This window comes from Arvicanthis niloticus, chromosome 1 (genome assembly GCF_011762505.2).
Source record: "Arvicanthis niloticus isolate mArvNil1 chromosome 1, mArvNil1.pat.X, whole genome shotgun sequence".
Lineage (NCBI taxonomy): Eukaryota > Metazoa > Chordata > Mammalia > Rodentia > Muridae > Arvicanthis > Arvicanthis niloticus.
The window spans coordinates 140,935,032-140,962,741 of NC_047658.1; the positions used below are offsets into that span (position 1 = coordinate 140,935,032).

The 27,710-nt window shown below is 40.1% G+C and overlaps 1 protein-coding gene across 1 annotated transcript; it reads left to right on the forward strand.

Moving 5' to 3' along the window:
- The first annotated feature begins 10,449 nt into the window (after positions 1–10,449).
- Positions 10,450–27,232, forward strand: LOC117695101 (lipase member M). The gene is made up of 9 exons (XM_034486001.2): positions 10,450–10,788; positions 15,396–15,513; positions 17,858–18,056; positions 18,869–18,978; positions 22,238–22,374; positions 22,509–22,655; positions 23,974–24,045; positions 24,765–24,836; positions 26,407–27,232. The coding sequence occupies exons 1-9, from the start codon at positions 10,642–10,644 to the stop codon at positions 26,671–26,673; spliced, it is 1,269 nt and encodes a 422-aa protein (XP_034341892.1). The 5' UTR covers positions 10,450–10,641; the 3' UTR covers positions 26,674–27,232.
- Positions 27,233–27,710: the final 478 nt, after the last annotated feature.

Consider the following 27,710-nt stretch of genomic DNA (forward strand, 5'->3'; position numbering starts at 1 on the left):
TCTAAAGAAGATTGTTTCAGATTAGAAAAATGAAAAAACACATGAATAAACATCATTCAGCACATACTAAATATTAACAGAGCAGCCCTTTCCCAGATCATTCTCAGGGCAGACCAGTTTAAACATTTGGCTGACACTTGCTACATATTGTATGCGGGAAAGCATGAAAGTGAGTCAGGAGGACATTCAGGGTACACTGAGGACAGCAGATTGGGTTTTATAGCTATGATCTGACATCCAGCAAGAACAAACATGTCGTATAAATTAGATGTAAATGTTTGTCACAGGAGGCACAAAACCACGTCCAAAAACAGTCCAGGGACCAAAGAGCACCTGAGGTAAAAGACCTGGAGCCTCTCTCACAGTTCCACAAGACACTGGCCACCACACATCATTCTTCAAACCATTCTGACAAAAGTTAAGTAAGTGTGTACTGTGGTTCAAAGGAGAGGTGAGTGTTCTGTCCATGAAGTGCTGCTGCATAATTAGACGTCTCCATTTCTAAAGGCTGCATATGTTCTTCGCCTCATGCCATACACCAAAATTTAAATTTGAAGTCTAAATTTGAATATTAAATCAGCACTTCAAAAATACCACATGAAAACTGTTTTCATAACTTGGTAATAAGAAAAGTGTCTTTTGATTAAAGATTAATTAAATTGATTACCCTGAATCTGGATGTCACCTTCTGCCTTGCTTTAGCTCTTTCCCAGGTGTAATCTATAGTGTCACCCTGCCATTGTCAGGCATTTGAATAACTGTGTGTCTGCTTTTTGTTTCTGTCCTTGGATCTAATATGATTAAGGAAACATCAATTCCCTACTTAGTTTTCTGAGCCTGTCATTTCCTCTGCCACTGTCTTCTCTCTATGGTTTGGTGATCACATTGCTTCTGATGATTGCTGGCGTGCTTCTATGCAGTCATGGCTTGTTAGCTTCTAGCGTGTGCTTTCACTTTTCCTTGTATTTCATCTTGTTCGTTTTCTTTCTCTTCCATGAAATGGCCTTTTTTAATTACCATAAAATAATTCAAACCTACAAAACTGTAGAGAGAATACTATAACAAACACCTTCATTAATTATCCTGGTAAGTGAAAACAGGGTTACAAATGGAATTTCTGCCTCTATCAGTTCTAAAATATTTTTTCTACATCATTTCCTTTGAATCTTTATACATTTCTTTGTGAATGTCCAATCACAAATGTACATGCATATCACATATGAAGGTGTATATTGTGTTTACATGTAAAATGTCACATGTAAAAGGTACCTTTTTGATAGTTAAGGGTACTGAGGTGGTAAACTCACCCTATTTTGGTTGGGTTCGGTTGGGTTGGGTTTGGCTTCAGGTTACATTGGCCCAGTGTAATCACAGAAACCTTAGGAGATGGATACAAGAACATCAAAGTCCGAGATTGAAAGTTACAGTGGAATGAGTGTTTGGATTTGTGGGCTAGGAGCCAGGCAAAGAAAGCTGGTTCCTAGGAGAAGAAATTGGAAAACAGAAGAAAATAGGTTCTCCCTTAAAGTTACCACATCCATCTGGCATGTGGATCTTAGAATCACTGCCTCCACCATGTAGATGTATGTGAATTGAAGCCACGTTTGCGATAATGTGTTATAACAGCAAGAAGAAACTAACAGTGCAGAGAATTGTCATGTCATGAGATTTGGTGCTGTATAGTACCATGTCCATTGTTGCAATTTAGATCTTGAACCTTTAACAGTAAGACCTGACAGGAGGAAGCTAAGTCACAGGAGCTATGCCTCTGAAGGAGACACTGGATAGCTAGCACTTTTCTCCCTCTGTTTCCCAGACGCATGAGGTAACAGAATCCTTTACATATTCCTACCGTAATATAATTCACAACAGGTCCAGAAGCCATGAGGTCAACCAATGGGTGAAACTTCTAAAAACTGAGCTTTTTCCTATTTGAAAATTGATTATCTTGGGTATATTGTCACAGTAATAAAAAGCTGAAACATATTCAGCTAAAATTCTGTGCAGCCTCAGTGATGAACGCCCTACACATGAAAATTAAACACTGCTGAGTGAACCCTCTTGGCAGCCACAAATAATGGTACCCATAAATCAAAGTGTGTGGATAGGAATTTTAGCTTGAGGGGGTGAAGCTGGTTGCTATGGTACAGATGATTAAAAAGAAGCTCTGCATATCCATTATATTACAGTGAGTATTTTTTAATATGAATGAATTGTATACATAAGTGGACGATGCAGTAAAGAAATGGTAGCCTGCTTTAAAGAATGAGAAAAACTATGTTTAATTTTTCCTATGTGAGATAGGTAGGTAAGTCTTCCCATCTTCATCTTGAACTGACTGTGCATCAGAGGGAGAAAAGGGAAGGAGCCAGGGCTCTTGAGCTGACAAAAACTCCTTAAAAGAATGCAAGAGTGATGAACCTTTTTTTCTAGGGACATTTACATTCATTTACAGAATTCTATCATCAGAATGTTCTGGTTTGAGAAAGGTGTAGTGGGTAGACAGTCCACAGTACAGTGAAATACAGCAGGTCTCTTCAAAAACCTTTGCCTTTTCAGAAAGCTGTGTTAAAACACAGCCAGCACTGGACTGGGTGATTTCATCAACACATACAAGTGATCTGAGAAGCCAGCCTCAGCCATCTGCAAAGATTTTCAAAGTGGAGAAAGAAAACACTCGCTAGACCAGGCAGCTTTAGCTACACCTAGCTTAACAAACACAACTATTTTGGACCATGTTCTGCTGTTGTGATCACCTGACCAGGCTCCTTATCATGGCTGATCTGAAACATAAGGTAGACTTTTGAAGAAGCAGCTTTGCCTGTAGTCTTTTTTACCCGAAAGCCCACAAGCTGATAATAATAACAATGAATGGTAGCACATCAACCAGCTTCTGTGAGCCAGTCACTATGCTATACATCTTACATATATTTTACAACCGTGCTGTAAAGTTGTTATTACCAGTTTATGGGTTAGCACACTGAAAATCAACACATTGTCCAAGGAGCCAGAGCTGGGGGCAGGAGTTTGAAACCAAGTTTATTAAATCCCGCTGTCCTCTGCTGTCTCTTCTGGGAAGGTTTCTTTGGTGGAGAATTCTGTGGAAACCCAGTGATGAAGTTAGAGCGATAACTCGGTTAGTGAGGTACTTGCTGTGTTACTACAAAGTCTTGAGTTTGAGATCTGGCATCCACATAAAATACCAGCTATTGTAATCCTGAGGGATATTGAGACAGGTGAAATCTGTGGAACTTGCTGGTCAACCAAATCAGTAAGTTTCAGGACAAAGAGAGCTCCCGTGTCCAAGAAGAAAAAGGAGGAAGGGGAAGAGGAACAGAAGGAGGAAGAAGAGAAAGAGAGAAGGAGGAAGAGGAGGAGGAGGAACACCTGGTGGTAAATGACTCCTGAGTAATGATACCAAAGTTGACCTGGTCTGCACACACACACGAGAGAGAGAGAGAGAGAGAGAGAGAGAGAGAGAGAGAGAGAGAGAGAGCATCTGTTCTCCTTTGTTGCCCTGGTTGCACCATCCCTCATTAGGGATAATCGGAAGCTTGAAAAAGTAACAAGAGGCAAAGAAAAAACTAGTTTCCTTCTTCTGATCTTTGAGATTGTGGACTTATTATTATTAAAGTTTCTGAGGGGTTCTGTGATTTTCTTTATTTTACCTGGTATGTGTTAATATGATTAAGAACTTGCTGCTTTGTTCTTGGTGTGAAACACATATCAGGCATATTCCAGACAGCAAAACACCCAGGATAGAACCCTTTGGAAAGAGATTCTGGGAATGCTGTTTATGGTGCTAGTGGCAAGGTAAGGCAGGCAACTTGCTGATGTGTTCTGGAAGTGGGCTCACCAGGTCATTGGCACAAAGTCAGAGCATGCAGGAAGAAAGAGGCATTCTCTGAAGATACATACACACATTGCTTAGGACTCTTGGTGTGAGAAAATGGACTTGGTTTAGGAGTTCCTGAACCCTACTGAGATGACAGAGCCTCTGCTTGCTTCCTATCCGGCTCTTTCTTTCCGTCCTCCCCTGTGCTCGCCTCAGTTTTTTTTGTTTTTTTGTTTTTTTGTTTTTTTGTTTTTTTTGAAACTCAAGCTCATCGTAAATATTTGGGCAAATGATTTCCCCTTTTTTGCCCAAGGTTCCTCACCTGTGTCTTTGCCAGCCCCCGGCATCACTCGGTCCTATAACTTAATCTCTTGTGAAATTAGGGCATGGTGAAGGCAGAGCTAAGCAGCATGCACTTCTTCTGCCAGGAGGAAGATTACAGTGCCTGGCACTTTAGCAACGCCCCCAGCACTTGGCCCTCTTCATAAGAGTTTCTGGTGCCCTGTTCTGCTCTCAAAATGCTCCTACATATTAACTTTAGAAGCCAACTGAGGCTAGCTCTCCTCCCACGACTCCAGGAGTAAAATAATCCCCAAACATTTGATGCCAAAACCTCAAAATGTCCAAAAGAGCAAAGTGCCACCAAGAAACTAATGTTTTCTAAATTATTAAAGCACTTAGATATATCAGAGAAGAGGATTATGGAAACCATATTCCTCATGTCAAACACTTTACGAAGCAACTTTTTCAGATAAAAATATTTCACATCTTCCAGCATGCATAGGACAAATGAGTTGAAAGCAGATAGTATAAATAAATGTGCCATGTGCTATTCAAATGTGTAACAGCTGCACATTAGAAAACGCAGTAGTAGAGATAAGCCTATTTTAGTGGTCTCCAGAATTAGAGGTGGGGTTACAAATGACAGCACGCTGTTGTAAACCACCAGGCATAGATATCAATATCTACTCTGTCTGATATGATACCATCTGCACGTAAGTAGTTATAGTCACAGTTGTTATTTTTCAATATTTAATTTACTTTCAATTTGTGGCATGGGCTGAGTATGGGAGTTTGGGTGCAAAGAGTAGCCAGCTTCAGGCCCCCAGAAGCTGGAGTGAGAGGCATTCGTGAGCTGCTCAACATGGGTACTGGGAACTGTATTCAAGTCCTCAGAAAGAACAGCAAGGCCTCCTGACCACAGAGCCACTGCTCCAGCCTGTCACGGTTATTTTTAAACAATTAAAATCTTCAAACAACTTCAATTTTGAAAGGTAACAGGACAAAGCATTACTCTAACGATCTTGAAGTTAAATTCTTGACTGAATTTTTGTTTGCAGTTTGATTGTGTGTGTGTGTGTGTGTGTGCGCGCGCGCACGCGCGCGCGCATGCAAGCACATACATGTGTGCACTCAGGTCATGTGTGAAGCATGCTCCTGTAGGTAAATGACATTGGATGACAGATAGCACCTTCCGTTGATGACATGCAAACCTAGCTTCTGTAATCTGATTTCCTAGGCTCTCTTATGAGAATCTGTATGAGAATCAAGTATGAACTTTTCTGACCTCCATGGGCACAAACCATGGACAAAATTAAAAATGTTCAATATTTTTCTTACCTGAAAAATGAACAGTAGATCCCAATGACAAACAATTTCAGGAAGATTTATCAACAGATATAACTACTGACTGACAGAATGTTATCTTTAAGTATAATTTTTAAGTGAGATTATATGTTTACCTTGTAGATCTGTATGCACAGCATGCCATGTCTCCGGGATTCCTTAACTTGTTTGACAAAACTGACATGTGGGGCTGGACATACTTGCTGTGTATTTTAAGGTGTTTAGTAGAATCTGTGACCTCTACCACTAGATGCCAGTAACACTCTCCTAGTGATGACAGCCAACATTTTACAGACCTTGCCAAATGTCCTCCCTCTGAATGGCAAACAGCTATAGTTGAGAAACACTGTTCCAGAAACCAAGAGATCTCACCAGAGCCACAGATCTCTGCTACAGAAGATGAGGACACCCAGGTGACTTCCATCTCAGAGAAGTCAGGAAAGGCTTAGAATGTGTTCTCTTTAAAATTAATGCTTAGATGTAAAAATAAAATTCAGTTTCAATAGCATTCTGTGTTGAAAAATAAATTTCAATTGGTCTAGAACCAGATGAAAATGAATCTATCAAAACATTAAAAATATTATCAAGAATATAACTCAACCTTCAGATGAAAAAGATAAGTATGACTGAAACAGAGAACCCTAGAAGGGAAAGCTTAACTATGAAACATCTATAATAAAACTCTTATGAAATAACTATGCAGCATAAGCCAAAGGCTTGAAAAAGCAAGTGTATTAAGTAACTTGTAGGAATTTGGTGATCAATAGCCATGATAAAGGAAAGTTTCCAGCTGATCATTCTTTGAAACATTAAGATGAAACAGTCTAGTCGCTTAAAAGGCAATCTACAAAGGCAAAAGTTAAAATATATTAAAACATCATAGTCTGACTGCAATTTCATAAAAATGAAAGCAAAATCACCATGAGATATCTATTACCTTGATCCCCCAAGACTGGCAAGATTAAAACTTTTGAAATGTTAAGTTATGTATGAAAGGAAGGGTGGGTGGTGTTCACCGTTCTACCACAGTCTTAGGATTTAACAGACTTTTTCAGGATATAGACTATGCATACTTTTTGCCCAATTTTCTACATCTATGAGGCTTACCTCTGACAATATTCTCACATACACACTGAAGAGATAAATAGATAAATAGATAGATAGATAGATAGATAGATAGATAGATAGATAGATAGATAGATAGACATATTGCCTTGAAATATACATCAAATTGTTTGTGGAAATTAACTTCAAGGAGAAAATGTGAATTTCAGTCTATGCACGTCATGGTGGTCAAAGTTTTACACAAATACTCATTGTATAACTTTTACTAAATTACATAATTTCATATTATATAAAAGCAGAGAAATAAAAGCAGGATGCTGAAGGAAACGGCTTCTGAAACCTGTGATTTTTAGTTCTAAGATACTACAACTTAAGTCTAGTCTACAAATTTGGAAAGGGGATTCACCATCTGTATCTCCACACTATAGATTCTTTTAAGGAAAAGGTAGGTAGAGCAAGCCATAATTTAGTTCAAAGTCAACCCGGTCCACATGAGACTCTGTCTCAAAAAAAAAAAAAAAAAAAAAAAAAAAAAAAAAAAAAAAAAAAACCAAAGGCAGAAAAACTAAAACAGAGAGAGGAGATGGAGAAAGGCAGTTGGATGTGAACCCCTGGCTTAGCTGGTCACACTGATCCTCATGGCATCTTTTACTGTCAGATGATCTCTGTTTGGCTGTGAAAGGTTGACCAAGTGGTGTGACCAAGATCACCAGCCTAGGAAACCATTTGGGACCAGGAGGGGGTGCAGAAATCACAATTTAATTAACGCGTGGAGAAAATGTGATTGCTGTTCTCTTCATCAGAGATGTGCTAGTGTCCCAAGTAGGTGGAGAAATACTGCTTTATCTTAGAAGCATTGGAACAAGCAGTGAGAAAACACCCCTTTGCCACCAACTCTTTCCTTCTCCCTGTTGGTCCAGCCCCTCTCAGTCCGAACCCAAGGTTTTTATTCATTTATTATATTTAAGTACACTGTAGCTGTCTTCAGACACCCCATAAGAGGGTATCAGATCTTGTTACAGATGGTTGTGAGCCACCAGGTGGTTGCTGGGATTTGAACTCATGACCTCCGGAAGAGCAGTCAGTGCTTTTAACCACTGAGCCATCTCACTAGGCTGACAAGTCTTAAAACCTTCATGAAGCAAAAAACGATCGCTCTGTATAAGTCTCTGCACTGCTGCCTGGTGTAACCATCACTGCAGTCGTAGGTGACGGTACTATTACTATAGTATCTTGCAAATGAGGACACCGAAGCTCAGGGATCGTGGAGATATTCCCAAAGCCAAGTAAGCAGTAAGCAACGACATTTGTTATATGACTTCATAACCTGTCTTAATTACTATATGCTCAACAGTGTTTAAATAATAGTGTTTTTAAAAAGCTGGCCTATGAGAAGGAAGAACTAAGCTAAGGCGTTAGGTATCACGAAGTGACTCCAAGATAATGCTAGGAGGCAGAGATTAAGCTGCCTGCTTCCTGGTGTGTGAATTGGTTTCTAATACTTCATCACTAGAACAAAGTCTATGAAGAACCATGGCATGGTATGGCTGAGAAGAGACTGGAGTCTCTTTGGGAGCCATGCCTGATGCAAGAATGTCTGACAAAACAGAAGACAGGTAAGCTGTGCCTATTGGCCTGAATGTCCCAGAGTCTCCTATGAAGTGTCCCGTGTTAAAAGGTTGTGAGGTAGAATCAACACAAACATCTTAGTCATGTGATCCTAAAGTCATTGGGATTCAGGTGACACAAGAACACTGACCATGTGTCATTCAAATTCTTTGCATGTCAAAGCCCCTAGTTTCAGGGTGACTTGTAACCTGAATCACATTACTCAAAGTCACTAACACAAAAGCCCTCTAGCATGACCTTAAATAGACAGGGTGGTGGTTAGAGGACATTTTGTAGACTCACTAAGAAAACCAGAGGGTTGGAGTTTGGTTTTGTTCTGTTTTTCAATCAGAAAAAACATTTGCCTCTTCAGAATTCTAGAAACATATTCTTCAAAAGTAGGAATTGGCTTAGCTGAACATATTGAAGTAAATATTTGTAGTGTGTTTATGTTAGACTAAATTCTAAATACCAAATTCATTGAGAATTATTCTGGATTTTAAATCCAGAACCTGAAGACATGACTTACGCTCACTAACATTCATGGACCCTGGGTTCAATTTCTTCACAGCAGTGAGAAGCAGATCACACAGCTTGAGAGAGGGAGGAAACATTAAGAGTGCTTTCCATGTGACTGCAATATTAAGTGATGGATTAAGGTATCAGCTTTGGGGCTGGAGAGATGGCTCAGCAGTTAAGAACACTGGCTGATCTTCCAGAGAACCCAGGTTCAATTCTCAGCAACCAGATGGCAGCTGACAACTGTCTGTAACTCCAGTTCAGAGACTCTGACACCCTCACAAAACACCAATGCACATAAAACTAAAAATAAAAAATAAAATTGGAAAAAGATATCTGCTTTTTAAGATTTGGTTATGTTTAATAATGTGTGTGCGTGTGTGCAAACATGTGATCATTGGGTATATCCACATGAGTGCAGGTGCTCACTGAGCCCAAAAGATGTCAGATCCCCTGGAGCTGGAGTACGTAATTATAAGCCACTGGACCTGGGTACTGATAACTTAGTATGTGCTCTTAACCATTGAGGCATCCCCCCTGCCCCCCCAATCCCAGTATCTAAGTTTTATTTCTTGCCTTGCCACAACTTAACTCGATAATGTTGATGAGATCACGGAACTCCAAAATGAAAATGAAAGCTATTCCCAGCCCGCACCCCCCCCCCCCTTTAAAGTAATACAGTATTTTAAAATCCTGAACTGTCAGCAGTGGGAGGTGAGGTTTATCTTCTGAGACCTCATTTTGCATAACTTTAGAGTAAACTCAGTCTCTCTGGGTTCCAGGAGGGGCTTTGTGGAGGTAATCCTTCTTTCTTGCTTTTTCTAATTGGGTCAGATCACTCCTCTGTAACAGGTAGCAATCAACAATATTGTGAATGAATGCTCAGCCAAGCCCAGATAAAGACACAGGTTTGCCTCTGCACACCTACCTAGCTGGCAGGGACGGCTGAGTCATCCAGGAAGACACCTTCCCTCCCAGGAAACTCATCTTTCCAGCTTGGATTTGGCTTCTTCACCCACCACATTCTCCAAGTCTGCAAGTGGGTGTAGCTGCTGTTACACTGAGGAGTTGATGTAGCAGTAGAACAATTGTGTTGGGTATTATTATTATTATTATTATTATTATTATTATTATTATCTCGGAAGCACAGTCTTTACTTAAAATAAGGAATCTCTCCCTCTTGCAGGTTAACAGCAGGTCAAAGAGCCACTCACACTGCCTCACTGTCTGCAGAACTGGGGCATTTGGTTCATAAAAACAACTAGGCTACCTACCACTCACTATTTGGGTGCCTTCTGGTGATTTAATTACTAGGTATCACAATTAACAATTAACTATTAACTACAAACCAAATTTAAAGTTTGGTACGTATGGATGGAGCTAGAGAAACAGGCTAAGCCTAGATTGCTTTCTTACAAATACTTTTTTCTAACCCAGCACTGAAAATGGAAAATTTTCTTAAAACTTTTGATATTTCACATAAAAGTCATTAACCCTGCATTTGGTCTCCAGGGCAGTGATGGTGGAAGCCATCACATTGTAACTACGGAAACTTTCAGTGTATTCTGCAGGTTCCACCTCTTGCTATTGAATCAAGGAAAGATGAGAACTAAGCACGCACAAGGGGGCTGTGCTTTTTGTGGTCCCTACATGGTGATGGTGAACAGGAGTTTATGGGCTATATTAAACATGCATGAAACTCCCATTGCAACAAAGAAAGTTGGACACACCTAGAAGTGGAAGGATTGGCGTGTACAAGATGAGTGGGGGAGGAGCCTGAGGAGCCAGGCAGCATTGAGACATTCTAAGCAATGTTTGCAGCCTACACCGTGCTCTTTCATTACTGTATGTACACCTGCTTAATCTGCTTCAGATTTTTTTTGCCGCTGAAAAACACACAAAAGATGTTTTAAACCTACAGGTCCTTCTGCTGACTCTAGATGCAGTGGTTACATCCTTAGCAACAAAGCAGATGCTGATGTTGGACCATGTCAGAAATCTTGTCAAGAGCATGGACTGTCTCACACCGAGTGGAGATATGGCTTCTGATTCTGGTAGCGTATTTACTCCAAAGAAATGTGAACTCGGGACATATGCCAACGAAAGCTGTGGATCCAGAAGCATTCATGAATGTTGTAAGTTGGGGTTTTTCCATGTTTGGGGGAAGTGAAGGGGGATGTGCTAACCTTTACATTTGTGAAGTAGCTGCATGCTGTGTTATTTTTTATTTTAGATGCTTCATGCTAGAACATGCTAGAACAGTGTGGTGCAAACAATAGACAAGAAGAAAGCTAAACTAGTTGTCAGCAGACCATGGGGGGCGGGAGAGAGGTGCTTCCAAATCAAATTCAGTGATTTGGAGTGAATGGCTTAATCTCTTTAGGTTTCAGGAGGGAACTTGAGGCTTCAGTTAAGGAAACTTAACTCTTTGTTGAACCTTCAGAGTCACCCAATAAACAAGGAAATAATTGAAACCTTTGGGGCCTGTTTTAGACCCTCATGATTTTCATTTTGTCTTTTTTGTTTTCTTGCTTTTTTCCCTTTGGTAAAAATATCACCCCTGAGCTCTTGCTGTGAGAGCGTATACTTCTAGTGTTCTTATCGTGCTCAAGATGCTAACTGTCAAATAGCAATGAGAGGTCTGTTTGTGCCAGAGAAGGCGTGTGAGAAAGATGCACAGAAGTCTTTGGGAGAATTTTTTGTGTTGACTCTCAAGCCCCAAATTAAGTTTTATTTCATGACCACCATACAGAAGTTATTTATTCTACAGAAGGCACTGTGATAAGAAGTTGTAGAGATACAATTTTCTTTTCATTGCTCCGACCCGGAGATATGACTATCTATACTCTTCAAATCAAGGCACTAAGATTAAAGAAGCATTTAAACCAGTTAAACAAGCCCCACCGCTATGCTTGGTAGACCTACAATTTAAATTCAGGTCTGCCTAAACACACGCCTGTAATTACAGCCGCTGTGCAATAAACCCTACCAGATGACAGGGTGGAGAACTGCCTTCCAAATGAGTGACATGATTGTGTTGGACATTCCGAAGTCTCACCTAATATCTCCACTAATGGTGGTAACAGGTCTTGGCAACTCTTATACAAGACCCTTGTTATGCAAACTCTTTTCTCTAGGATATTTTGCATGGTTTCTAAAACCAACAGCCTGAGAAAAGGATTTTTTTTTTTCTGAATCTCCATAGTTCTATCAGGTTTCCACCATCGTTCTGATGGCTGACATAGCCTCTAAGACTTAAAGACTTTGGAAACATTCTGAGTCGGCAGAGTGCAAATATCTACAGTCTATGGAGGCTTCTTTGTCCCATTCAACGTTTAGCTAATGCTTGTCCTCCCGCTGCACTGTTGCAGATCCTCAGGAGTCCTGAATGTTCCACACAAATTTCTTGAGTTTTAGGGTACACGGAGTTCCTTTAACAAAGATTACTTTCCTAGACTAATCAGCAGCTCCAGGCTGTCAGGATTTCTGGAAGGTGCTGGACTCCACCACTTCAGGTGCCTGAAGTCATGCTATTCACCATGGCCACAGAGAAATCTCAGAAAATCAAAAGCTGGTAATCCAGCATAAAAACGAAACTCTCAATTACTGATCCCAAGACTAAGATCAAAGGTGAGAAAAGGTGAGATAAAAGGAGAAACTAATCCAGAATGTAGAAAAATATTTTGTAGCCTGATTTCAGAAGACTAAATAGGAGGTAGGTGGGGGGGGTGTCTGCCAAAGAGGTCATCATGTTGAGGAAGTAGGGTAGCTGACAGCATGCCATGTTCAAGATGAAAACGTTGACCTTTAAAGGGTAGTGCTTTTATTGCAAAAGCAGTATATACCCCTTGTAGGAAACCTACAAAGTTCAGATGCCACTAATGCTTATTAATACATTAGCACACTGAGCTAACCACCAACAGCTTTATCATGTCCTGTCACTATCTTCTAAATCTATGAAGGTTTCTGTTTTCTAAGAGAGGACTCAGGAGCATCACACACAATTTCCTATTTTCTAATACTTTCTACTAACAATACGTATCACAAAGAATGTCCCAACATTCTAAACATGTTCTAAGAACATTATTCAACTTTCTGTATCATATTCTACATTTTGGTGTGCATAGTTGTCCCAGGTTAGATCATCTAGGGAACAGATATACTTTAAAGCATAACTCACATGCAAAGTGTATACTAAGAACTCTTGTAGCTAGGTATAGTGGCACACACCATATAGTTACCATATGTCACTATGTCACGTATGTCACATACACACCCATGTTTCTAAAAATGAACAAATGACAAAGGGTAAAACCTTTTCTTTCAAGGCAAGGTCCTTTGCCTGTCCTAGAACTTCTTCTGTAGAACATGCTAGCCTCAAACTCATAGAGATCAACTGCCTCTGCCTCTCAAGAGCTGGGGTTAAAGGCATATGCCACCACTGCTGAGCTAACCCTTCTTAAAGTATTGTTTTAGTGCATGTAACTGATTTTTTCCTTCGGGTATTTTTAATTTACACTTAAGATGGCAAAAGCATTCTAAGCTCAAGTCCAGTTTGGATGCTATACTGAGGCTCTGATTCAAAAAGTGTCTCTCTGTGTGTGTATGTGTGCGTGTGTCTGTGTGTGTTAATATACACATATATACATACATGTATACACACAGTGATATATCTGATTATGTGGCCAAGCATAGTGATGCATGCTTTTAATTCCAGCACTTAAAACGCAGAAGCAAACATATCTCTGTGAATTCAAGGCTAGCCTAATCTACATATCAAGTGCTGGGACATCCAGGGCTACATAGAAAAAGAGACTTTGTCTCAAAACACAAAGACAAATAAATGGTATAAAACCATCTTACTTGTTAGAATATGTTAGATCTGTATTTTCTATGTAGACAAATTTGTGTCTTAATATTATCTTGTATGAGCTCTCTTGCCAGCCTGTTAGCCATCTGTTGACAATGTTCACTAACATATAATCGTTTTCTGAGATACCCATGCCCAGAACCTCTACCTTCTGTCTTTTCTCAGGTAGTTTCCTGTTCAGTCTTAGATGAATTCAAATTTTGGCCCCACCATAAAATTTTCTCTAACTAATATTGTTCATGAGTCTCTCCCTGCTCAGAGCTCCTCCACCCACTTCCTTCTCTTACACCCTTAAACCATTCCTTATACATAACCCCTTGATGACAAATTATATACATTTCAGAAGCCTTCAAACATTTCATGGTTGAATCTTAGCTCTCCACACTGTCCCCAAGGGTGATTATTAAAGGGATAGTCTCTCCAGAACAAGCAGCTTCAACAACATCTGGAGGCTTATTAGAAACATCAGTGTTTTGGGTCTACCCCAGACCTGCCAGAACTTTAAGAATGGAATCCAGCCATCTGTGTCCTGATACATCCTCTAAGTACATTGACACATGATCAAAATGACCTAACTTATCTATGCAACAGTGCTATGTGCACACACACACACACACACACACACACACACACACACACACAATTCCAATGTTGTATATTTGGTTAGTTGAGTTTTAATTGTGTACTTTTGGGTTTTAATTATATATAACTCCTACAGAGTACCCACTGTTTGTGTTAGGCACTGTTATTAATGTTCTATGCACATTCCTTGCCTTATCCTATCCAGCACAATCTAGCAGAAGAATAGAGGAAAGAATAGTAGCTAAGGTTTTCAATATCAGAGAAAATGTATGTGTTGGATTAGAGCTCTAGTGAGACATTGGCTTTTCTCCTTAGTGACTATGATGGTTGCTCTGTGTTCTGTGTTGGGCCTTCTGCACATGATTTCTCTCTTACTCATTTCTTAGCATCTCCTAATTGAGATAGTCCCCTTATCTGACTGATGAGACAGTGACAGTTGGCAAGCACCGTCAGCTTAGGAGGAAGAGTTTCAGCATGCACTAGTGTTTGAAGTAGAAATGTTTAGCTGGTGATCCAGTGTAGGCAGGAAGGAGTCTGAGACCCTTGAAATTGCATAGAAAAAATATGTATGTATAGCATTTTTATAGTTATCAACAAAACCACAGAGGGTTGTTTTTTTTTTTTTTTTCAGTCTAAAAGCTTACGAATTACTGTTCTTTGGGCTTTGAATTTAAAACTAAACAAAATCTAAAGGACTGAGGGGCCAAAGAAGTCCCAAGTCACCACAGAACAGGCACTACAGTATAACAGCCTGGCTTCTTGACCTGAGCTCAAGAATCTGTACATCCGTTGGTCCTGGATGTCTCTGAGGCACATCCAGACCTTGGAATCTGTGTTATGGCTCAGTGTTTTTCAAGTGTCAGAATTCTGGGAAGACCTGATCTCCCTTCAGAGTTCCTAATACAGTGGGTCATTGTCATGCTCTGCCTTCCTACCAAGTGCCTAGGTAAGGCTGACAGAATTACCCCCCAACTTCTGAGAACCAGGATCCAGTTCAGTCTCTATAAGAATAATTAGAAAATGAGTGAAACTGGGTATAGTTTAGTGGCAGAGCATTTGTCTAACCTGTGAGGACCCAGGTTTGCTTGCCAATACTGCAAAATATAAAAACTAATCACATTTAAATCCAAGGAGAGTTGGCTGGTTTGACTAAGGTAGTATCAGTTAGGGAAAGGTCAAGACCTTCTTGCAATACCTAAGAAACTACTCTTACCTTTGAGTTGTTGGGACTATGCCCATGTTGACCTGAAGTCTAAATAAGTGCTGAGGTGTTTGTTTGTTTTTCTCTAGAGTGAAATCATCAAACACAAGGGTTATCCCAGTGAGGAGTATGAAGTTGCAACGGAAGACGGGTATATCCTTTCTGTAAACAGAATCCCTCAAGGACAGACACAGTTTAAAACGGAAGGTAGGATTTACTCAGTGTCACCCCAACATGATAGTCTTTTTCTTGATATGTAGAACTGAGTTTTCTGATTCCTTAGTTAGGGGGAAAGATAGTGTCAGTTCCCAAATAATCCCTATCCCCGTTACCATATTATGTTTCATCCATACCCATAGTCATCAACATCTCAGACATATATTTCAAAAATACCTTTGATCTGCAGAGGGAACACAGGGGAAGAACACATAACAAGCATTTTGGGGACCTGGGTTCAATCACCATCACTACAATCACTACAAATAAAACAAAACAAAGCAAATACCACAAATGAAACAAAACCTTCAAGAAAAACATCCATTTTCATGCATTCTGGCACTTAACCCATTCCCAAACCCCTCCTACATAAGTATTCTAGAACATTCCCTGATGATCCCTTGAAAATACCACATGTGGGCTTTCATTCTTCTTGAGCTCCTATGAAGTACCTGACTGTCAACACTGTACAACGTGTACCCCATCCCAAGAGCACCTTGAATATTCATGATGTTGCCTCGTTTTCCACCAAAGACTAAGAAGTAGGCTCTAGGCACACATATTTAAATTTTCAATGTGTTTTATGGCATTTGCTTAATTTCACTTTTATATGAGGTTCTAGGCTGACACTGTTTTTTAAACATTTATCCTCGTCAACAAAGTATGCACATATCTGTGTCCATTGGGCTGTGTGGTTTTCATATTTTGTTTTTGCATATATAACAGCAACTATATTGTCTGTCATGGGTGCGAAAATATAACTTCTCGTGTCCTTTCTGTATGGCAGCTATAATGCCAAGTGCTTCATTTCCTTAGTTTCATATAATTTTCTTTATCTCTCTGCCACACACAGCTGTGTGACTAGACCAGAAAGTCCATGCTAATACTTGATAGTGTGTGGCATTCAAGTCAAGATATTTATCAGAATGTAGCCTATGTTCTTATCTAACACTGGACAAATTTTACTGGTCTGTGGTGTAAAAGTTTCAGAATTCTATTGATCCCAATAGGCACACCTGTAGCCTTTTCAAAATGAGTGTGTTTGACCCGGACTGCATAGCTGTACCTGCTGTGTGTCTACTCCATTTCCATGACAGGGCCTTTGAACTTACACTTTCTTTGCAGATTTCCAAGAGCCTTCTTCTTCCCTGACAACCCTCGTCAGATTGCGGCCTCGTGCCTTCTATTACCACCCGGGGTCACATCTCCTGTTTTCCCTTACTGTGCCTAAAGACATATTTTCATGATAGTTTATTGTCTTTTCTTCCTCCACCAGAGTGGAACCTCATTGAGAGCAGGCGCTTCTCTGTTTTCATTCATGTGTATTCAACAATAAACACTTCACGGAGAATAGTCCGGAGCTAATAAAATTTATCTGTGAGAGGAAGGAAGGAAATGTGCCCATAACTGAGTACCCTGGGAACAGAGGCTTTTCATGAAGTTCCACAAATCCTACAGGCTTGGGCCAGGCATCCTTCTTCCTGTCAAGTGACTATGCTGATTACTCTGTGTGGAGGACACCAGGGTCAAAAGTTTATACTCACAGGTTGCTGACTGGTCACACGGCATGAGTGTTGACATTGCTTTTAGTCCAGTTGGTGTACAGTACAGCTCCCACGTGATGATATTCTTAGCGTTCCTCTTACTACCTAGTGCGTTATAATCTATTACCATTACTTATTTATTTGAGTTTTAACCATGTCTTACTGTGTAGTCCAGGCTGGCCTCTAACTCATGATCCTCCGAATTAGCCTCCTCAGTTCTGGTATTATAGGTATATAATACCAGAACTAATATAATAGGTATTACTAATATAATAGGTATTATAGGTGTGTGCCACCACACCCAGCTTATAACTTTATTCTGATTGGCACATTTCCCTGAAGTGTGGGTCAGTTTTACATGTGGAGTCTTTGTCACTAGACTATTTTTTTGTATATGTACATGCATATGTATGTGTTCAACATTATAAGATACCTTCTTCTGAAACAGTTCTAATATTTTCTGAGGATGTAATGCTAACAGTTTAATACTAAAAGTTCCTCAAAACAATGTTGGGAGCTGCATTCTAGTGCTTTTATTTTTTTCTTTAACAGGCTGTGTGCATCTGTTCCTTGTGATGTATCTTACTCGTTCATAGCAAAAAATCCTATTTTCTGATGGTGAAGAAATTAAAACACAAAAACATTAAATAAATGACTAAGATAATCAAACTAGCAAGCAATAAAAAGATAGATTTTCACGTATGATTTCTCCAGTATGCAAGTCCTTGTATGTAGAGAAAGCAAGAAGAGCAGAGAACCCCTCACCAGTTAGAATTTTCTCTTGTTTGCAGGATCCAGGCCAGTGGTGTTACTGCAGCATGGCCTTCTTGGGGATGCTAGCAACTGGATTTCCAACCTGCCCAACAACAGCTTGGGTTTTATTTTGGCGGATGCTGGCTTTGATGTATGGATGGGAAACAGCCGAGGAAACACCTGGTCTCGGAAGCACAAGACCCTCTCCATAGACCAAGATGAGTTCTGGGCTTTCAGGTACAAGAACACTTTCAGGGTGGATGTGGATACAGATGTGCCTAGAAGTATTGGGTAGATAATTGTGACTTGTGGTATTTGGATTGCTCATATCAAAGTCCCTACTCAATATCCCTCAATTGTCCTTACGATCCTGCACTGATATGGGTAAGTATAGGGAAGACTGGATCTCTCAAGGTCTAGCTAGTGGGTTGAGAGCAATGCCTGGTGTCAGGTGATTGAGAATGGAGTGGGAAAGGGATTGAGCCATTTCCATGTGAGTGATTATCTGGGATTAACTCCCTCATATATGACGACAACAGGACTGACACCCCCAGGACATGAGACTAAGTGTCATTAAATAGGGATTTAATAATCATTGTGTGTCATTACCTTAAGTAGTATTTCTCATAGCCTTAGTCAAGCTCCTAATGTCCTTACTGACCACTCGTGGTCAACCCATTCTTTATGCATTTGGTCAGATAAGAGTTCTGCTACCATTCTAGGATTTGTACTGCAAAGAAATCTGCATTCCTCTAAGCTGTTTTAGTTACAGGGTAGAGCACGCCTTACAGTAAGGGGTGGCTTGTGTGCTTAAAACTTCTCAATAATCATTACTTTATTACATCATCCAGAGAGAATAGACATTTCTAACAGTCTGTGCCCCCCACAGAGTCACCACAGGTTTGAAACAAATTCATCACAAGGGTTGTGAGGTACACAGTAACAAGCTAACAGCTGACACTGGTCAAGGGGGACATGTTGGCAGATCCTGGGGGATTCTATGTTCTGTTTGTAATATTGTCGAATAACTTTGTCTTTTCTTTTTGTAGTTTTGATGAAATGGCTAGGTTTGACCTTCCAGCTGTGATAAAATTTATCTTACAGAAAACAGGCCAGAAAAAGATCTATTATGTCGGCTATTCACAGGGCACCACCATGGGTAGGTTCACAGCAAAGAAGGTTGGTATACACAGAAGTATGAGCCTGTGAGCCTGTGAGCCTGTGAGCCTGTGAGCCTGTGAGCCTGTGAGCCTGTGAGCCTATGACCCAAGCTGTGGCTGGGCTCAGTCAATCACTCCTCTCACCCCACCTCCTCCCCTTCAGTGGCTCTAAAAGCTTCAGGGAACAAAGACAGAACTGAAGGAGACATGGGATGTAGTAGAAAGGCGAGAGGTGTGGATTCAAACACCATCTCTGTTATTCTTTAAATGATACCATAAAGCAAATCCTTCATCACTCTGGTCTCAATTTCTTCATCTGCAAAATGGAGATAATAGTTCTCTCTTATGGGTATTCTAACTGGTTGGACTGCATAATGCAATCATGGATGTTATCTCTGTGAAGGTAGGTATTTTGTCTAAAGCACAGTTGTAATAGATGTTTCTAGTCCATGGCATGCCCCACCCCCCATGAATGTATTCAGTGAATGAAGCCTCAGGTTCACAGTTGGCCTCACAATGATCAGTAAAAAAGACACAGAGTGTTATCACTGAATGACAAGCAGAACTGGTGATGTGAACTCAAGTTTCTCTCTTTACCAGTGTCTGGGATTAAGTGCTTACATCTGGCTTTGAGGGAATCTTCGAGAATCTCAGATGACAACCCCTCAGGATAAGATCACTTATATGGGGAGATGGAGATGGGACTATTCTGGCCTCATATCAGAACTAAAGCAATAGGGAAGCACTTTCGAGGCTTGGGTTGGGAGAAAAAAAGATCTGTGTAACCAAATGAGGGTTTCTGAGACTAATCAGGGCTCTTTATCTGTGTTTTGAAGTTAAACCCTGAATTGAGAGCAGGAGTACAGTTTTCTTAGGAAAAAATCTGCACTTTTTAATAAGGGTAGCATGTCTAGCTACCAGAACAGGGTTTATACTCATTAAAAAGATGAAGTTAAGCAGATTCGGTACTATCTTCATATTGTTTTTTGCTTTCATAATAACTGCCTTATATGCATACTTGCCAACTACATCATTTTGCTTGATCACTGAAGAATATTTGGAGGAAATCTATATCTTTATTTTTTTTATATTTTTTTATATTTATTTATACAGATGAATAAAGTGTGACATAATGAAAGACCAGAGACTTAACCCAGTAACGACACTTGCATGTGTCTAATAACCAGTGTAGCAGAAGAGAAACACATTACATAGGAATTCTATGCATACATTTCTCAGTTCCTAAGAGTCTTACTTCCATCTCCCCAACCACTGGGGATTAGGAAGTCAAATCTCTCCAAGAACAGACATGGATACTTTTGAGCCTACTACCATTATGATTTTAAGTCAATAATCTTCAGTCGGCACCAGGTTACCTCATAGGATGCTTGCTGTTGCCTTAACTCAACATGTTGTACACTTACAACATGGTGCCATGTAGTAACATGTTGTACACTTACAACATGGTGCCATGTAGTCGCTCTGGTCCCAGGGATTTACTCTCCAGGTGGTTTGCTTCTGCCAAAGCTCTCATTGATCATTAAACTGTCACCAAGCTTACCTTTCTACTAGCTTTCCCATGGCCATTTACCTCTGTCTGAAATCCCTCAGGTTTAGGCTCTGTCTCACTCTATTAAAGGAATAAAGGACGTAATATACTTACTTTGAGAAATTCAAAGGAGAAGGTAGAGTGACAAGAAAATCTATTGTATGTGCAAGTGCAACTTTTTCTAGGAAAGTTTATGTGTAACAAATTGTCAGCTTTTCCCCTAAAATTTATTCAACCCCAGGAAACAACACATCATACAGAGTGGCAAAGACTAAGCTAGATACAGCCAAGCTCTAGACAGCAACTTTTCTCTAGCAGACAGCATAGTTTATCCACAAAATTAACCTGACTCTGAAGAACAGTGGGCACAGTAAACTGGCTATTTTTCTTTGTCTTTCTCCTTGCTTTCTATCACTCACAACACAGTCTGTGTCTATTGGGAATTGTGTGGCTTACTGGGACCTTTTGGGTTTCATTCATGGAACCAGGTAATTTCCTATAAAAAACATTTTCCAGCAATCACTGAAGATCATTGCTCACATCATGTGACATCCTGTAAAAATAAGGTTGTATTGGGAATCAAAAAGTCTAATGGCTGCTGGAACTGAGAGCCCAAATTCAGTGTGCTTGTTCTTAAGTGATCCTCTAAAGTAGGAAAGAAGTCTGGGTCTCACACTGGCCTTATCTTAATTTTGGATAACAGCAATGGGCTGCAGTGTTGCTAGCTCCCATCACACCAGTGATACAGTTACAATGTTTCATAGGTCTACAATCCAGACATCTTTTTAAAATAGTTTTTCTATTCTCAATTGGTTCAGCTTAACATCAAAATAAAGGTGCTGTTAGAAGGGATGGATGCTGTTTTCAGAGAAATATATGAGCAAGAAATCAAAGATTAGTGTAATGCTAAACCATGGGGCTATTAAAACCCCAAACTTGTTTTGCATGAAGAGCAGTCTTCCTGGGAGAGATTATTTATGGTTCTCAGATGTTAACATTTGAGCAGAGTTCTAATCTGGTCAGGATTAATCTGGGGAGGACAGACATGTGTGTTCCCATTCTTTTGTACTTACAGTATAGCTGAGAAAGTAAGAGATAATAACAAGTCTTTTGTGTCCTTGCCCTTACAAACAGCTAGCAAACCCAGTCAGATGCAGAGAGCTGTATAGAAGGACGCTGTCTTCTCTTATACCCATTCACTTTCTGAGAATTTAACACGGGTCTTAAGTTTAGGTTTTCTCAGACACAAACTGGAGATTGCAGCCTAAACAAAGAATGTGCAAATGTCCCTGATTTCAAATGTAAGATTTGTCCTGGTTTCATGGGACAGCTTTTCTCTTCCATAGGATCGGCAGAGATCTTCTTCACTAAACAAGAGTACGTACGTGGGAAAACTGTTCTCTCCACTCCAGGTGTAAGAGCTGAACAATTTAAGTCAATGAGAACTTTCTACTTGAAAACAAGTATAAGAGATTGATATCCAAACATTTTTGCATTGAATCCCCCCCAACACACACACACACACACACACACACACACACACACACACACACACACACACTACGTCCCTGAAGTCTATAACTGCATTGGAGGGAGGTTAAGACATAATCACACATAATTATTAAGGAATTTTTGACAGAAGTAAAATATGCATTTTATAAGTTCTTAGCTATTCAGTACCCATGGTGATAAATTTTTCTCTCTTACAGGCTTTATTGCATTTTCCACAATGCCAGAGCTAGCTCATAAAATCAAAATGTATTTTGCCTTAGCCCCTATAGCCACTGTTAAATATTCAAAAAGTCCTGGTACCAAATTTCTGCTGTTGCCAGATATGATGATCAAGGTATGTGACACCCCAGATGCCTCTGTCTGCGGGAAAGTCTTTTAGACCAGTTTCTTGTAATAATGCTTTAAATGGAAGCCATTTCCTCCCTGGGTATATTGTCATAGAAACTATTTCATCTCTTCTTTTTACAGGGATTATTTGGCCGACAAGAATTTTTATACCAGACTAGATTTTTCAGACAGCTTTTTATTTACCTCTGTGGCCAGATGATTCTTGACCAAATCTGCAGCAACATCATCTTACTAATGGGAGGTTTCAACACGAACAACATGAACATGGTGAGTGGGAGTGTTGTTTCCTAAGCAAAGCTGGGAGTCTTCAGTCTCAGTACTTGAAAATGAGCTGACACCGGCCAAGGGTTAGAGAAACTATGTGCAACCTGTAATTTGTGATTTTCAAGTTGTAAGAAAATGTTGAGCAAGCTGCAGGAGGAGATAAGGCAAGGTTAATGTGAACTCATTGCCAGAGACTAACTTGACAGATTATAGGTGAAGTCGGAAACTTACAGAAAAGAAATGACACGGAGAAAAATGACCAGAAAAATAAAAGTCAATCAACCATCGCCCATCTCCGTGCTCCACAAAGGAACTTTCGATTTGTATTTCATGTCCCTTGATGGAAATGGGTATTTCAGCTTGTTTGGGGTGTCACTACTGGTGGTATGGCTGGGTGAGTGCCCTGGTATGTAAGGGTTGAAGATTAGTGAACAAAATGAGGTGACTAGAGGTAATTACTTGAGAAGGAACAAAATTGGACTTGGTAGATAAAAAGTGGGGCTGGGAAACAACCTCAAAACAAGCTGAGGTTGACCCCGTACCTGGTGGTTCTCAACAGGGGTCACACGTTAGATATTCTGCATATTAGATATTATGAAACTACGGTTATGAATTAGCAACAGAATAATTTTATGTTTGGGGTCACCACAACTGTATCAAAGGGCCGCAGCATCAGGAAGGTTGAGAACCACTGCTCTAGAATTTATGAAGGTTGACTAACCCTACAGAGATGATAATGAGGGAGCCAGCCAAGGTGAAGATTTTTCAGGCAGGAGGTCAATTAAGGCTGACAATGGAGGGCTGCCTGCCTAGACCATTCTCACTGACCAGAGGAATGTCTTTCATTCCTAACAATTTTTCTTTTTAAAGGAAAATCAAGAAGAATTAACTTATGGCCACCATTTAACAGACATCTTTACTACACCAGGATAAACTGCTCCTGACAACAAACCCATTAGACAAGTACTATTAATATCTCCACTGTACAGAAACGTGCCCAGATCTGCCCTAAGATTAAATTATAAAGCTGGAGTCCTTGTCCTAAATATCTGTAGTAAAGTTCCTTATTTATTATTGTTTTATCTATTTTTTGCAATGTTAGAATTGAAACTAGTTAAGTTCTCTTTAATGAGAACCTATTCTCAAATGAACAATATTGATTCATAGGAAGGCGGAGTTAATTGGCGTGCACATATCCTTTTCTGTTTAAGATTATGGATGCTGATCCAATGATGTTTCCATTCCTTAGTCTGACACAATTGAGATCTGATTTTTAACAAGATTGATATCTGGTCTCATAAATCATTATGCTTTGTTACAGAGCCGAGCAAATGTGTATGTCGCCCATTCACCTGCTGGAACATCTGTGCAGAATATTCTCCACTGGAGCCAGGTGAGAATGCCCAGCTTGCAGTCCCAGAGAAGGATGCTTGCACATTTTGACTGAAATAGCCATGAAGCCCGATGGCTTCTGTTTATCCTGGGTTAAAAATCTGGCCACTTAATTTTGAATGTGAGCTTAGTTGAACTTTCCAGAGAGGGCTGGAAGGGCCTTAAGTCTGTCTTTGCTGCATCTTGAAAGTAGGATGATTCAAGTAAGACACTTCTCTGTCTGAAGTCAAAGTCCCAAAAACTGATGAAGGAAATTGTGCTTCAAATTGTCCTTTTCTGCTTGTTGAGCTTTGTGGTCAAGCCGGAATGAAAGTGTAACGCTGGGCCACAGTACAGAAATGAATCTTCACAAGAGCTCTTGGTGTAAGCTTTGCAGCCTCAGTAGAGAAGTGGGGGTGGGGGGGAGGGGGAGAAGATAGGGGTGGGGGAGAGACAGAAGGGTTCAATAGAAAAATTCTGGACACTGTCTCTGGAATTGTACCAAACACCCACCCATAATGATACACCAGAGACGCACTTCCTGCAATAGACCGAATGGTAAAACTCCGCCGTAACTCTTTTGCTAAAGGAGCCAGAATCGCGCTTTGCAGATTTCTAAACCCAGTGTAGAGTGGGAGAAAAGCCCAAAGAGCTTTGCTCTCTGCTGTTTTCACAACTGAAGAGTTGAGCATTTGGATACCCCATCTCTCTCTTTAGATACCTTGTTTTCTCTCTTTCTAGGCAGTGAATTCTGGGGAACTTCGCGCCTTTGACTGGGGAAGTGAGACCAAAAATCGGGAGAAATGCAACCAGGTAAGAGCCTCAATTTCCTTTTCCACCTGTTAAAAAATCACCAGCCTTTGGAAATGGGTGACAACTTATTCCGGAGCTAGGATTAAACTACAGAAATCCAAGTAGGAGAGACAATAGTTCAACTCTAGCTGTATCTGAAAATGGGAAAGTATACAGCTTAGCCAGCAGCCTCTTCATGTCTGCAAGACATGGGAGGCCTGTCTCACTGAACCTGTCCTAGGAGCAAGGCACCAAGGATTCTTGCAAGCAAAATGGGATTGAGTTGGTCAGACGAGTGCATACTAAAGGGATTCTTTTAGGAACAAAACAATCATGCACATAGAAATGCTATGGTGGGATGACACAGGACAAAGAGCCAGAAGCAGTCAGTGGGGATTTCTATTTGTCATGGCTCTGCACCTCAAGCCTGTGGGATTGTGGGTAGGTCGCCAAGATTCACTACGTACTCTCTCTAAAATAGAAATTATTGTATCATGTAATCCTTAAGGTGCCTTTGGGGCTGAGGTGATGTCCCATGAGTAAGAGTACTTGCTGTGCATACATGAGGACCTGAGTTACCCCAACACTTACGTAATAAGCCAGGCATGGCCAAGCATGTCTATAACCTCAGTGCTGGGAATTGGGTGTGGGAGCTGGCGCTTACTGAGCAGCCAGTTTAGCCGGAAATACCATAGACTCTAGATTCAGTGACAACCCTGTCTCAGGGGAACAGGACAAACAGTTGTTCCATGTCTTCCTTTGGCCTCCATCCATGCACAGAGTGCCTCATACTGTATGTACCTGTATACACATATGTGTGCACACATAAACTATACCATACAAACACACGTGCATGCGCACTCCCAGGAAAATCTAGCACCATTGCCTGGACCAGAGAAGTCCCCTGGATAAAGAAGACTTCTTTGGATGATTTGGGGGCAGCTACGTCTGGGTTGGGAACAGGTATTTAACTTTATTCCCCTCTTAGTTTAGAGTAGTTCATAAACCTGAGGCTGATTTATGGTTTCTCTCAGTTTGGGAAGTGCAGTGAAACTGAACCTTCATTGTGTACATGGGGGATACACAGGCCTTTGTAATAGCTTCCCTGTCTTTTCTGTGGCGTGTCCCATAAACTGTCACTATCGAAAACATTATTTTAAAAGGATATTTATGTATAAAATGTTTAATAAGAAAATTACATGTTATTCAATGTCTAAAATTCAAGATAGGCACTCAGTGGAACATATAGAACATATGTTCAGCATACATAAATTAAACCTGTCAATACATACAAGCATGTGTACAAACACACAAACACACACATGGACATGCAAACAACACACCCTAATTTACATAGCTTCTCAAACAACATAGTAAGGTTTTAGAGATAGTATCTCTATTTCCCAGTAAAGAAACTAAAGTTGGACCTTGTTAAGTTTTCCTTAAAGTGTGACCTGGAATATAAACAGAGTTCAACATGACTAATGCCTATATGCCTTTCAGTACATGTACATTAGGTTTACTTGAAATAGAAGTTGTAAATTTGATTATAAAAATATTATGTGGAGTTCAAACTATTCTTTTTACCTAGCCAACCCCTATAAGGTACAAAGTTCGAGACATGATGGTCCCCACAGCAATGTGGACTGGAGGTCAAGACTGGCTTTCAAATCCAGATGATGTGAAAACATTGCTTTCTGAAGTAACCAACCTCATCTACCACAAGAACATTCCTGAGTGGGCTCATGTGGATTTCATCTGGGGGCTGGACGCCCCTCAGCGTCTGTACAATGAAATCATAAATCTGATGAAGCAGGAGCCCAACCTTCCGCAGGGAACCTGCAAGGTCAAATTGTGAAGCTGCTGCTGTTAGCAAGTCTTAACAACTTCATGCAGAATAAGCAAGGCCATGGGAGGATGGATGATCAAAGGAATGTCCAGACTTGGAAACCTGCTATATCAGTTAGTCAGAAGGACAGAGGAGATACACAGATGCCTGAAGACCTCCTGGTCCAAATGAAAGCTTCGCGTTTCTTCATTTGACACAAAAGCTGATACTTACACTTTTTTTCGTTGGTTAAACTAAGTTGGTGATCACAGGTTTTCTGTGTTTTGTATCTTCTGTTGTGGAGCGGTGTAGTTTTTACTTACCTGTAGAGAGTATCTAGACAGTTATCATTACACCATTCAACCTTTCCAAAATAATTTTTTTGTTTTTGAAAGTCAATTTCTGGAGCATTAAAAGGAACAATTGGGGCAGTGATTAAAATTGTAAATCTTTGGATTGTTGACTTGGATAAAATGAAGTGGACATTGCCATCTTATTGCCATAAAGACAAGACACTGCTTCGGGAAGCCAGGCTAGATGTCAACAGAAAAATGAAATTATTGTGTGTAGGTGGAGTCTAACTAAACAATCTTAGGACAGAATCAAATTTTAGAGCTGAATCTCAAAGAAGATTATTTTGTAGGATATTTATGAGTTTTCCAATAAATTATATATCTCACATGCCATGTCTGTGTGTCAGTACTGAGATTTTCATCTGCTATTGGGAGACCAGCTACTCCAAATGAAAGCTACAATGAAAAACTTATAATGTCATGAGCAGAATGAAATAAGTTGACGTGTGTTTTATCCTTTAATCAAAGCAGAATCACTCTCAGATCATCTCCCAACTCTTTCATAAATCTAGATTTATAAAAACTTGGAAAACTTTAATTTTCACACAGTTTCAAAGATGACAGTTGTTAATTATGAATACTATTTGGCATTCAACTCTGAAGACAAATCACTGTGCCTGTTGGAGTTCCAGTGGAGAATATTCAGTTGTTTGTTAAACATACATTAGACTGTGAAGTTCATTTTGTTTCCCCAGAGTTACCTGGTAAGTTAGT

Bases quoted from the DNA above. Each gene is read 5' to 3' on its own strand.
- LOC117695101 (XM_034486001.2), top strand. From the start codon at position 10,642: ATGTCAGAAATCTTGTCAAGAGCATGGACTGTCTCACACCGAGTGGAG. The intron at 18,057-18,868 runs GTACAAGAACAC...TTCTTTTTGTAG, and splicing joins GATGAGTTCTGGGCTTTCAG to TTTTGATGAAATGGCTAGGT. The intron at 24,046-24,764 runs GTGAGAATGCCC...CTCTCTTTCTAG, and splicing joins ATATTCTCCACTGGAGCCAG to GCAGTGAATTCTGGGGAACT.